Here is a 13,587-nt window from a genome sequence, read left to right on the forward strand (position 1 = left end):
AAGGCTTAAGGTCATTGTCCACAGATAATTTCAAATCATGTGATATCTACAGTCGCTTGAAGGAAGGAATCAGTGGAAGGAATCAGTGTCTAACTGCAAGCATTGCAAAGCAATCATTAGCCTGCTATTCAGTGGAGTGGCTGTGTGGTCCCAAGTCTAAGATTAAGGGGCTCTTTCCCATTCAACATTGGCCATGCTGTCAATGAAGCTTGATTTGTGCCACGCTCAAATCAACTTAACTCGGTACTGCAACATCTGACTTGTGTGAGTTCAAAACAACTGGGAACTCGGGGAAAAACAAGCTACGACTGAGAAAATACGTTTTGAACTTTCATCCAACTCGGAATTGTAAATTGGGAACTCGGGCCTCTTTCTACAGCTACAACCTGAAGATCACTGACGTCATCATGATTCCTTTTTTTTCTTCTTCGAGTTCCCAGTTGTTTTGAAAGCACCACAAATCCAGAGAATGCCATAATTTGTTGATGAAGTTTGATGACAAAATATGCCCACAAATTACTGCCGCGCCACCTTCCTGTTCAAGTGAGCACAGCACAACAAGGTGAGTCCAAAAATGTCTTGTATGCTGCTGCATAAATTATGTAATATGCCAGGAAGATATTTAAGTATACTGTAGCTAAGAAAGTAATACTAAGTGTATGTTGTGTAGTAAGATGTTAGTAGCCCATGTGCCTCACCTAATAATTTTATCTAGTTTCACATCTTAATTTTGCCTACTGTTCACATGTAGCCTATAACCTGTTTTTGAGAAATGTAATCATTGAATACTGTAAGAATTTTCATTGTCTGCATATATGCCCCTTTATTTATCCTACGGTTCTGACTTGGCATACAGAGAGAACACTGTAAGAACGGCCCATGTTCTGAATTATGTTGCTGTACATTTCCAAAGTGCTGAACAAATAGTTACATTGACTACGTCCGTCCTAGCTCGCTCATTAATGTCTTAATCGAAATTACGGATTGGCCCTTATGCCATAGTTTGTACATCTCAATTGTCAGTAGAAACCACATTTGTTTAAGTAAGTCAGCCATGTTACTTTAAAAGACAGTAAATGAGGCTGAATGAACTGTTTCGTTGCCAGACAAGGCTCCGCTGATAGCCAGGTGAAGCAGTGGTAAATTGTTGGGTCCTAACAGTTTGTGGGCACCGTTTCTCACTGTTATAGTGCAATTAATGTATTGTTTCGTGGCTTTGCTGGCATGCGTCCACTTTTTTATTTTATTTAACTAGGTTAGTCAGTTAAGAACAAATTCTTATTTACAAAGAAGGCCTACCCCAGCCAATCCTCACCGATGCTGGGATAATTGTGTGCTTCCCTATCATGGCCAGATGTGATTCAGCTATGATTCGAACCAGGGACTGTAGTGATGTCCCTTGCACTGAGATGAGGTGCCTTAGACTGCTGCACCACTCGGGAGCCTTTAAAAGGTTTGTGCCCAATGTAGGGCAGGAGTTTGAAGACACAAGCGGGGACCCCAGCCAACAGAGAATTGAGAAATGTTTTGGTACTCTTCCCCAGATCTGTGCCTCACCACAAATCTGTCTCGGAGCTCCACTGAAAATTTATTCGACCTCATTGCTTGGTTTTTGCTCTGACTTGCACTGTCATCTGTGGGACCTTATATAGACAGGTGTGATCCTTTTCCAATCATGTCCATACATTTGAATTCTCTACTCAGTAAACTGGATGCAGTCTATCACAGTGCCATCCGTTTTGTCACTAAAGCACCTTATACCACCCACCACTGCGACTTGTATGCTCTAGTCGGCTGGCCCTCGCTACATATTCGTCGCCAGACCCACTGGCTCAGGTCATCTACAAGTCCATGCTAGGTAAAGCTCCGCCTTATCTCAGTTCACTGATCACGATGGCAACACCCATCCGTAGCACGCGCTCCAGCAGGTGTATCTCACTGATCATCCCTAAAGCCAACACCTCATTTGGCCGCCTTTCGTTCCAGTACTCTGCTGCCTGTGACTGGAACGAACTGCAAAAATCGCTGAAGTTGGAGACTTTTATCTCCCTCACCAACTTCAAACATCAGCTATCTGAGCAGCTAACCGATCGCTGCAGCTGTACATAGTCTATTGGTAAATAGCCCACCCATTTTCACCTACCTCATTCCCATACTGTTTTTGTTTATTTACTTTTCTGCTCTTTTGCACACCAATATCTCTACCTGTACATGACCATCTGATGATTTATCACTCCAGTGTTAATCTGCAAAATTGTAATTATTCGCCTACCTCCTCATGCCTTTTGCACACATTGTATATAGACTCCCCCTTTTTTTTCTACTGTGTTATTGACTTGTTAATTGTTTACTCCATGTGTAACTCTGTGTTGTCTGTTCACACTGCTATGCTTTATCTTGGCCAGGTCGCAGTTGCAAATGAGAACTTGTTCTCAACTAGCCTACCTGGTTAAATAAAGGTGAAATAAAAAATAAAAAATCTCTGTATGAGTCACATTAAAACACTAGGTAGGGAAGTGGTTATCTGTATTAGTATTATCTCTGTGTTTCCCACATTAAAACACCTAGGTAGAGCAGTGGTTCTCTCTGTATTAGTATTATCTCTGTATTACCCTTGGTAGAGCAGTGGTTATCTCTGTATTAGTATTATCTCTGTATTACCCTTGGTAGAGCAGTGGTTATCTCTGTATTAGTATTATCTCTGTATTACCCACATTAAAACACCTAGGTAGAGCAGTGGTTATCTCGGTATTAGTATTATCTCTGTATTACCCACATTAAAACACCTAGGTAGAGCAGAGAGGACAGAGCATGTGGCTTTGTAACACACAGGTGTTTCATCTCCACACTGGGATGATTTTAACAGTGCAACTCCTCTCAGGCCTCATGCCTCTCAGGTAGGAGGGTACCAGAAGTAAAATAATAATAAACACAAAACTAATGAAGGAGCACACAGTCACCAACAATATGTCCCTGTTGTCAATACTTTCAACTGGCCCAGCTCGCTGTTACAGTACAGCACCAACAAATTCCATTTATTAAGTAACCATCTGTCTTATGGAACCATAATGTAACATATCACACTATTTTGAGAGTCTCTGATTTATATTTACTATGTTACATCTGGTCTATGAGACGAGGCTGCTCTTTGACCTACATTATAAACACGCAGATCAAGAGGTGTTTTCCCTTCAGCATCTGCATGTGATATAGTCTCACCCACCTCATATCATGAACCTGAAATGGTTAACCTTGGCTGTGAGTGACGGGGAAAAAATCTGACTATGGCATTTACTTGAGTAATTCAATGGATGTTTTGTTTACAGACTTGATGAGTAAACATGACTTCGCTATGGGGCCGTCAATGGGAATTGGGCCGTCAATGGGAATTGGGCCATGCTTCAGTCGGTCCGTGGCCGTTTCTTTTGCGTTGGGACAACAGTTGTTGACATCTGTTACATTGTAGCTAACCTTCACCCTTTTCCTAACCTTAACCTCAGTCTCCTAACCTGCCACGGTAATTCACCTAAATTGCCACTGTAATTGTCCTAACCTGTAAGGGGCACACTCCAACACTCAGACATAGCCTGCGTTCCTAAATTCGCTCTGGCTATATACTCCGATTTCAGACCACTCTCTCTGAGTGCCAGAGGGAAGAATAATTGATGAAAAACGAACGCTCAACACCCCTTGAATACCGCCGGTGTCAGTAAGCGTCGGCAAAAAAATGCTTTATTAAATTGTTGCCTGTAGCACAGTTAAAGTCACCAATGCTCTGGATAACATGAACACAGCTTAACCAGCTCTGCTAAGGCGAGTGAAATGTCAGAGTTCTCTCATTTGTACTGAAAGTAGCTAGCAAGCTAGCCAATGTTAACCAGTTATCTTGGATGCTTGACTGCCGTTGTGAGGTCAGAACGCTTGAATCAACCCTCCTCCTCCGCCAGAGCGTCCAGTGTGGCTCTGAACGCTCCGAGAGCGATACGAACTGACAATCTGACAACGCTCGGAATTTACAAAAGCCCAAGCACACTCTGGCACTCCAGATTGAATTTAAGACCACATCCATAATTAAAAAATAAAGTATTTGTGTTTGGTGAATCCGCCAAATCAGATGCAGTAGGGCTGCGCGAATTTAAATGTTTTCCTGTCCTGCTAATCATTCAAAATGTAACGAGTACTTTTGGGTGTCAGGGAAAATGTTTGGAGTTGAAAGTACATTATTTTCTTTAGGAATGTAGTGGAGTAAAAGTAGAAGTTGTCAAAAATATCAAAAGTAAAGTACAGATATCCCCAAAAACTACTGATGTCGCACTTAAATATTTGTACTTAATAAGTACTTTACACCACCAATTGCAGGGAATACTGACTGAAGATGTTCCTCCCTACGAGGCCCATGAGACTGTGTAGGGATGTGATTTGAATCGGACTGTGACTGAAGGAGTGGGATGTTGTTATTTATCTATTTATGTATTTTGTTTTGAGGTCGTTGTTCCCCCTCTTTTCAACATTGGACGTGTATATTTTTCTACAGTTTACTCACCGTACATTAGGTGGCGGCAGACAGGTTATATTTGTGTAAATGTCAGTATACCAGAGAAGAAGATGACGCTGCTGCACTGTCCAAGTGGGGAACAGGAAGTTCCGGGTCGAAACGACAGAACTGTGCTGTTGTGTGGATAGTGGTTGTGTCTGTTTCAAATGTGTCATTGTAGGTATGTAATAGCATGTTTAACTTTCTAATGTCGAAAGAATTTATAACATGCTAGGTAACAAATCCGTTTCACGTCTGGTAATGGTTTTAATTGTATGTGTTATTTTGGAGTCTAACCGAGTGAGTGAAGAACGTGATTAAAAACTATTTTACAAGTCACATAGATAGACTTTGGGTTTGTCTGAGTGTATGTACATAATTTCGTCAGTCATTTCATAAAGATTCCATTTATTTAAGTTCGTTTTTACATGATCTTGGTTTTGTGTAAAATGTTTGTGAGCTGGTAAATAGCCTCGTCCGAACCATCCTGTTCTCGCGAGTTTATATACACACTGTTTCGTCAATATAAGCTCGCGAGACCTGGATGATTCGGACGAGGCAAGTCAAATGGCGGCTTCAACGGTTTCGGTCGTCTTTCTAGGAGTTTGCTCGTGGTGAAATGGCGACATGAGGCTGTGTGATGAAGTGTCAAAATAGAGGGAAGCTAGCTGAAGTTATCCTTCACCATTTGGTGAGAGAGGCCAACTGCATGGAATGGCGTCGATTAATACGGATGAATCGGTTCACGTATCAAACCCATTCCATGGAGGACCAAGTGCCTGCTTGTTTTAGCTCCATACTTGTACTTGATACATTTGTACTAATATTCAGACACATTTAGTTGTTTCTATGTTTATCTATAATTCAGGGTTTTCATACGGGGCTTCAAGTAAATAAATATTAGTGCCTGAAAAAGTCCTTGAATTTGACTTGCCACTGTACGACCCCATATAATTCTTAATATGGTGTGAATGGGAAATACATTTGGTTTTTGTGAGTGAAATAATACAGTGAAGACAAGGTTATTCATAAAATAGTACATAGTGCTGCCTGAAACATACTGTGATCTTGTACTAAATGGTTTTTGAGTCATTTATGCATTTATGTGAATTTAGGAAATCTACGATAGATTAAGTGCACTTATGTTGTGCAATTTAAAATGTGTACTTTGTGTCTAACGTGAGTGAATGTTTTGTCAAGGATTAGCTACCTGATCTACTGAAATGAGATAATTGAACAAGAAAATATTTTTACAGAATAAAGTGCCAGAACTGTCAGGAAAATAACTTTTGTGTCTGTCTTTATTACTACAGACCGACTCAGATTAAGTCTGAGGCCGGTAACATCAACAGTGAGGACAAACACTGCCTGCCTCTCTCCTTCCACACTGAGTAGAAACCTACAGTCACTGGGTCCTGATTGTGACAGTGGAGCCCAGTTTGCACTGCAGGATCCAGAGATGGCATCAGTGAAGCTGGAAGACTGCAGTCAAACACTGGAGCTGAATGTCAACATTAAAGATGAAGAAGAAGAGGAGGAGAAGATTAGGACAACTGTTAGTCATGGTAAGAGCTGGTTCTATCTATAAGTTAACTTCATAAATTAGACTTCCATAAGTTATGACCAGTCTATTGCTAGGTTGAATTCTGTAATTCTGACATCACACAACTCAAGACTTCACAGCGAAGCAAAAACTATTTAAACTTGTATCGCCTGCCTTTGCCCACACATTGTCTCAAGAACGTTGAACATGTTTAATACCCTCAATCACCAAGTTAGTCATACCTCATTTCAACATAGGCCATGGCATCATCACTGTCAATATTGAATTATGATTTGTTTGCTGCACAGAATATCAGGTCTCAACAACGATTGGAGAAGTGTTGAACATAACCAGTACACTACCACATCCTGATGATTTATATCTGATACATATATATTTAATATTTTATAGATCAATTTGTAGAAACATCTCAAGGATGATCAATGGAAACAGGATGCACCTGAGCTCAATTGAAAAGTTTGGAGTCACTTAACACCAGTCTCAACGTCAACAGTGAAGAAGCGACTCCGGGATGCTGGCCTTCTAGGCAGAGTTGTAAAGGCCAGTTTTATTGCTTCTTTAGTCTGAACCACAGTTTTCAGCGACATAAATTCAAAAGGTTTTCTTTTATTTTTTACCTCTTTTTCGTGGATTCCAATTGTTAAGTAGCTTCTATCTTGTCTCATCCCTACAACTCCTGGGCTCGGGAGAGACGAAGGTTGAACGTCATGCGTCCTCCGATACACAACCCAAACAAGCCGCACTGGTTCTTAACACAGTCTCTGGTGGCACAGCTGGCGCTGCAGTACAGCGCCCTTAACCACTGCACCACCCGGGAGGCCCTCAAAAGGGTTGTCAAATTATCAATTAGCCTTTTAAAATGATCAACTTGGATTAGCTAACACAACATGCCATTGGATCACAGGAGTGATGGTTGCTGATAATGGGCCTCTGTACTCCTATGTAGATATTCCATAAAATATCTGCCGTTTCCAGCTACAATAGTCATTTACAACAATAACAATGTCTTCACTGTATTTCTGATCAATTTGATGTTATTTTAATGGACAAACAATGTGTTTTCTTTCAAAACAAGGACATTTCTAAGTGACCCCAAACGTTTGAACAGTAGTGGATATTTAATATTTTGTATATATCAAGTTGTAGAAACATCTCAAGGATGATCATTGGAAACAGGAAGCATCTGAACTCAATTTTGAGTCTCTTGTTTTAAAAAAATGTATTTTTATACATTTGCAAAAATGTCTAATCCTGTTTTCACTTTGTCAATATGGGGTATTGTGTGTAGATTGCTGAGGATATATTTTTATTTAATTATAGAATTAGGCTGTAACATAACAATGTGGAAAAAGTCAAGTGGTCTGAATACTTTCCGAGGGCACTGTCAGACCCCTTCCCATTTCTCCCATTTTGGTACATTACAGCCTTCTTCTAAAATTGATTACATGTTTTTCCTAGTCAATCTACACACAATATCCCATAATGACAAAGCCAAAACAGGTTTTTAGAAAGTCTTGCAAATGCAATTAAAAATAATAATAATTGCTTATTTACATAACGTTTCAGACCCTTTGCTATGAGATGATCCTTGAGATGTTTTTTCAACTTGGAGTCCACCTGTGGTAAATTCAATTGATTGGACATGATTTGGACAGGCACACACCTGTCTATGTCAGGTCCCACAGTTGACCGTGCATGTCAGAGTTAAAACCAAGTCATGAGGTGGAAGGATTTCTCCGTCTAGCTCCTTGACAGGATTGTGTCGGCACAGATCTGGAGACAGGTACCAAAACATTTCTGCAGCATTAAAGGTCCCAAGAACACAGAGGCCTCCATCATTCTTCAATGGAAGAAGTTTGGAACCATCAAGACTCTTCCTAGAGCGGGCCACCCGGACCATCTGAGCAATCGGGGGAGAAGGGCCTTGGTCAGGGAGGTGGCCAAGAACCCTGATGGTCACTCTGACAGAGCTCCAGAGTTCCTCTATGGAGACGAGAGAATCTTCCAGAAGGACAATCATCTCGGCAGGACTCCACTAATCAGGTCTTTATGGTAGAGTGCCCAGACGGAAGTCACTCCTCAGTAAAAGGCACATGACAGTCCACTTGGAGTTTGCCAAAAGGTACCTAAAGGACTCTGACCATGAGCTTGAGAGGATCTGCAGAGAAGAATGGGAGAAACTCCCCAAATACAATTGTGCCAAGCTTGTAGCTTCATACCCAACAGGCTGTAATCGATGCCAAAGGTGCTTCAACTAACTATTGTGTAAAGGGTCTGAATACTTACATAAATGTAATATTTCATGTTATTTCTAAAAACCTGTTTTTGCCCTTGTCATTATGGGTATTGTGTGTCGACTGATGAGAATTAGAATAAGACTGTAATGTAACAAAAACAAAAAGCCAAGGGGTCTGAATACCTTTTGAATGCATTGTAGACGTTATTTCATGCTGCTAAGACTTGTATGGATGACAACAGTATTGCCAGCATTTGTTTTATTCACTGGGCTATCTGGAGTGATCAGAGAGTAGACTAAAGAAGTGGAGTAGACAAACTGCCAGTGTTTTGAAGTTCTATGAAATGAGTCTGTGTAGTTACTAACCCCCTTTGTCACGAGAATTTCTATCCCAATGTTCTAACTGAACTATTTTATAACTCCATCTGTATCCTAGAGGTTGTAAGGCTCTAAGTTTGAATAAACAGAGTCCCAGCATACAAATGATCAATTCTTTATTCAGAGAGCTCTGCCCTCTCAAATTCAGAGCCCATCTTTTATACACACATCAGTCGAGAACCCCACCCTGCTTTAGGATGGCTGTATTGTTCCACTGTACACTTACATTGTTCTGCAACATGTTTCATGATTTTCTGCAAGCCTAACAGTTTCTCCACTCCGGGTGGGGACAGAATGTCCTGTAAGGAACACAATGTTCTAATTCTACCCTGCCAACGCTGCACATATTACCAACTTATAGTCTTATGTGTCTAATGGATTTCACACACAGTGATACAGTTTCAGGGTGAAATATCTTAGTCATTACTTTAAACACAAATTCTACTATCACCCTTGTGATGTTGAGTGGAGGATGGTATCGCTCATCATTTTCACCACTTTTGCCTCTTATTAGTTTTTGATTCCTACCCAGTTTTAGAATAGTTTGATTCCCCTTCCCATACAGCCTACTGAAATGAATACATACACTACCGTTGGAAAGTTTAGGGTCACTTAGAAATGTCCTTGTTTTTGAAAGAAAGGTACGTTTTTTAGGTCCATTAAATCAAATCAAATGTATTTATATAGCCCTTCGTACATCAGCTGATATCTCAAAGTGCTGTACAGAAACCCAGCCTAAAACCCCAAACAGTAAGCAATGCAGGTGTAGAAGCACGGTGGCTTTATTGACCAAACAACCATTCATTGTGTAGCTGGGACCCTTGGGATTGCAATCAGAGGAAGATCTTCAAAGTAAGTGATTTATTTAATTGCTGTCTGTGATTTTGTGACGCCTGTGCTGCTTGAAAACGTATTTTGACGTGGGGCGCTGTCCTCAGATAATCGCATGGTATGCTTTCTCCGTAAAGCCTTAACAAGAAGCTTTTAAATGATGTAAGACACTTGTATTTTCATGAATGTTTAATATTACGATTTTTGTATTTTGAATTTCGCGCTCTGCAATTTCACCGGATGTTGTCGTAGGTGTCCTGCTAGCGTTTGGACATGCACCCAAACAGGTTAAGTAGGCAAGTCAGTTAGGAACAAATTCTGATTTTCAATGACGGCCTAGGAACAGTGGGTTAACTGCCTTATTCAGGGGAAGAACAACAGATTTTTACCTCGTCAGCTCAGGGATTCGATCTTGCAGCCTTCCGGTTGCTCTAACCACAAGGCTACCTATCACCCGGTATGGCCAGAAGAGGACTGGTCCCCACTCTGAGCCTGGTTCCTCTCTAGGTTTCTTCCTAGGTTCCTGCTTTCTAGGGAGTTTTTTTGTGGCCATTGTGCTTCTACATCTGCATTGCTTGCTCAATGCGGTTTTTAGGCTGGGTTTCTGTTCAGCACTTTGTGACAACTACTGATGTAAAAAGGGCTTCATAAAATACATTTGATTGACATGTATATCACACCAACTGACTGGTTCTTCTTATGTTGTTCACACAGGAGACCATGTTGAGACATTCTCTACATCCAGAGAGCAACAGCAGGAAGATCAGAGAGCTAAGAGGTCTCATCACTGCCCACATTGTGAAGAGATTTTCCCATTTCTATCAAAGCTAAAAATACACCTAAAAATACACACAGGAGAGAAGCCTTACTCCTGCTCTGGCTGTGGAAAACGTTTTAAAACATCAACCCAGCTAAAAGTTCATCAAAGAACACACACATGTGAGAAGCCATACTCCTGCTCTGACTGTGGAACTAGTTTCTCTCAACTTTCCCACTTAAAATCACATGAACGTATACATACAGGGGAGAAGCCTTATTCCTGCTCTGACTGTGTAAAATATTTCAAAACATCAACTGAGCTAAAAATTCATAGGATAAATCACACAGGAGAGAAGCCATACTCCTGCTCTGACTGTGTAAAATATTTCAAAACATCAACTCAGCTAAAGGTTCATCAAAGAACACACACAGGAGAGAAGCCATACTCCTGCTCTGGCTGTGGAAAACATTTTAAAACATCAACTCAGCTAAAAGTTCATCAGAAGACTCACATAGGAGATAAGCCTTTCTTCTGCCCTGACTGTGGAACTAGTTTCTCTCAACTTTCCCACTTAAAGACACATGAACGTCTACATACAGGGGAGAAGCCATATTCCTGCTCTGACTGTGGAAAATGTTTTAAAACATCAAATCAGCTAAAGGTTCATCAAAGAACACACACAGGTGAGAAGCCATACTCCTGCTCTGACTGTGGAAAATGCTTCACAACATCAACTGATCTAAAAGATCATCAAAGAACACACACAGGAGAGAAGCCTTTCTTCTGCCCTGACTGTGGAACTAGTTTCTCTCAACTTTGCCACTTAAAATCACATGAACGTATACATACAGGGGAGAAGCCATACTCCTGCTCTGACTGTGGAAAATGTTTTAAAACAATAAATGAGCTAAAAATTCACCAGAGAACACACACAGGAGAGAAGCCTTACTTCTGCTCTGACTGTGGGACTAGTTTCTCTCAACTTTCCCACTTAAAATCACATGAACGTATACATACAGGGGAGAAGCCATACTCCTGCTCTGACTGTGGAAAATGTTTAAAAACATCAAACGAGCTAAAAGTTCATCAGAGAGCACACACAGGAGAAAAGCCTTACTCCTGTTCTGACTGTGGAAAATGCTTCACAAAATCAACTCATCTAAAAGTTCATCAGAGAACACACACAGGAGAAAAGCCTTACTCCTGTTCTGACTGTGGTTTAAGTTTCTCTCGACTGTATACCTTAAAAAAACATGAACATACACATGGAGAGAAACCATACTCCTACTCTGCCTCTGTAAAATGCTTCAAAACAGTAACTGAGCTAAAAGTTCATCAGAGAACACACTCATGAGAGAAGCCTGCTTACGTCTGCTCTGACTTTTGTGTGATTTTCTGTAAGTCAAACGTCTAGCTAAAGGTAGCTTGTTTGAATCTCATTCAGGAGGACTTGAGCATTTCAGCTAATTAGCAACTTTGCAACTACTTACTACTTTTTAACTATGTTAGCATGTTAGCTTAGCATGCAACTACTTTGCATGTTCGCTAACCTTTCCCCTAAACCCATTTAACTCTACCTTAAACCCCTCACCCCTAACCTAGCTAACGTTAGCTAGGCAGGGGCTCATGAATGGGTGGGACTTGGGAGGGCATAGGCCCACTTGCGAGCCAGGCCCAGCCAGTCAGAATGAGTTTTTCCACACAAAAGGTTTTTTATTACAGACAGAAATACTACTCAGCCCCCCCAGACAATCCTGCAGGTGAAGAGGTCCTGGGCTGCCATGGTTACATGTGATCTGCAGTTGTGAGGCCGGTTGGATGTACTGCCAAATTCTCAAAAAGGACGTTAGAGGTGGCAGCTCTGGTGGACGTTCCTGCAGTCATCATGAGAATTGCACATTCCCTAAACTTGAGACATCTGTGATGTAGTGTGGCCTTTATTTAGACTTAAATGCTCACTAACAGGGATATTATATATATAACATCTGGAACATCTCTGGAAGTTTTTATTTCAGCTCATGAAACCAATACTTTACATGTTTTGTTTATATTTTAGTTCAGTTTATATTGGTAGGCCAATGTCATGTAACCTAACATACTAAATGGCGTGGAATGGATGTTTTTGTATAATAGAATAAGTTTTGCTCTGAGACCAGGTTGTCCCTCTGCAGTATTCTGTGGGAAGGAGCTAGTAGACACTTCTTATATTTTTTATTGAACCTTTATTTAAGTAGGCAAGTCAGTTAAGAACAAATTCTTATTTACATTAATGGCCTAGGAACAGTGGGTTAACTGCCTTGTTCAGAGGCAGAACAATAGATTTTTACCTTGTCAGCTCGGGGATTTGATCTAGTAACCTTTTGGTTACTGGCCCAACGCTCCAACCACGAGGCTACCTTCCACGCTTAACATGAATCAGATAGAGATGGTGTGATTATCACTTTTCACCATTAGTTTGGGGGGATTATTTTAGAACTTTATTTAATGATACACAGCTTATGAAATGAATACATGTGTTTATTAATAGTCTTTAAAACTAGATTCGTTATTTTAGTTACTGATCATGAATGTGTTTGGGTAACTGCATTGAAGCAAACTTTATTGATCTGCCAATGAAAAATAAAGATACATGAATATGTACTGGTCAACCTCTTCTTCTCTTTAGTATTCAGTTCTTCATATTAGATCTGACAGTATGAATGGTTCTGATGGTTGTATTCAGTTCTTCATATTAGATCTGACAGTATGAATGGTTCTTATGGTTGTATTCAGTTCTTCATATTAGATCTGACGGTATGAATGGTTCTGATGGTTGTATTCAGTTCTTCATATTAGATCTGACAGTATGAATGGTTCTTATGGGCTGAGTGCTGGGAGTGTTTTTGTACGACTACAGTCAGGAGTTTTCTCTGACCCTGTGATGTCACCAGCACATTAAGTACATTCATCTTAAGATTGCCAGGTAAGACAACCACAAGTGCTTTGACTGGGCTGAGAGGGAGCTTGACCTCCTGTAGCAGTGGGACGGCCATGAGACCAGAGGTAGCAGAACTGAGTGCTCGGGTTGGGATACAGGGTTTGAGCCTGAAAGTAGAGATGGGGCAGTTCCTCTTGCTGCACCGTAATAAACACCATTGTCTTGTAGTGGATGTGAGCTTCGACTGGAAGCCAGTGGAATGTACGGGGAGCAGGGTGACATGGGGGATCTTGGGAAGGTTAAACACCCAGACGGACTGTAGTGTTCTAGATAAGTTCAGTGGAGACCCATCATTCAGGGCAGGTGA

The 13,587-nt window shown here is 40.8% G+C and overlaps 1 protein-coding gene across 1 annotated transcript; it reads left to right on the forward strand.

Annotated features, from left to right (window-relative positions):
* The first annotated feature begins 4,617 nt into the window (after positions 1-4,617).
* Positions 4,618-12,943, forward strand: LOC135567229 (zinc finger protein OZF-like). Its single transcript, XM_065014646.1, has 3 exons — positions 4,618-4,715; positions 5,848-6,099; positions 10,258-12,943. Exons 2-3 carry the CDS (start codon positions 5,994-5,996, stop codon positions 11,655-11,657), a joined length of 1,506 nt encoding a protein of 501 aa, XP_064870718.1. The 5' UTR covers positions 4,618-4,715; positions 5,848-5,993; the 3' UTR covers positions 11,658-12,943.
* The last annotated feature ends 644 nt before the right edge of the window (positions 12,944-13,587 follow it).

This window comes from Oncorhynchus nerka, unplaced genomic scaffold (genome assembly GCF_034236695.1).
Source record: "Oncorhynchus nerka isolate Pitt River unplaced genomic scaffold, Oner_Uvic_2.0 unplaced_scaffold_2337, whole genome shotgun sequence".
Classification (NCBI taxonomy): domain Eukaryota; kingdom Metazoa; phylum Chordata; class Actinopteri; order Salmoniformes; family Salmonidae; genus Oncorhynchus; species Oncorhynchus nerka.

What these genes read in the sequence shown, in the direction of transcription:
- LOC135567229 (XM_065014646.1), top strand. Translation starts at nt 5,994, where the DNA reads ATGGCATCAGTGAAGCTGGAAGACTGCAGTCAAACACTGGAGCTGAAT. An exon ending in TAGGACAACTGTTAGTCATG is followed by an intron (nt 6,100 to 10,257) that starts GTAAGAGCTGGT and finishes TTGTTCACACAG; the next exon opens with GAGACCATGTTGAGACATTC.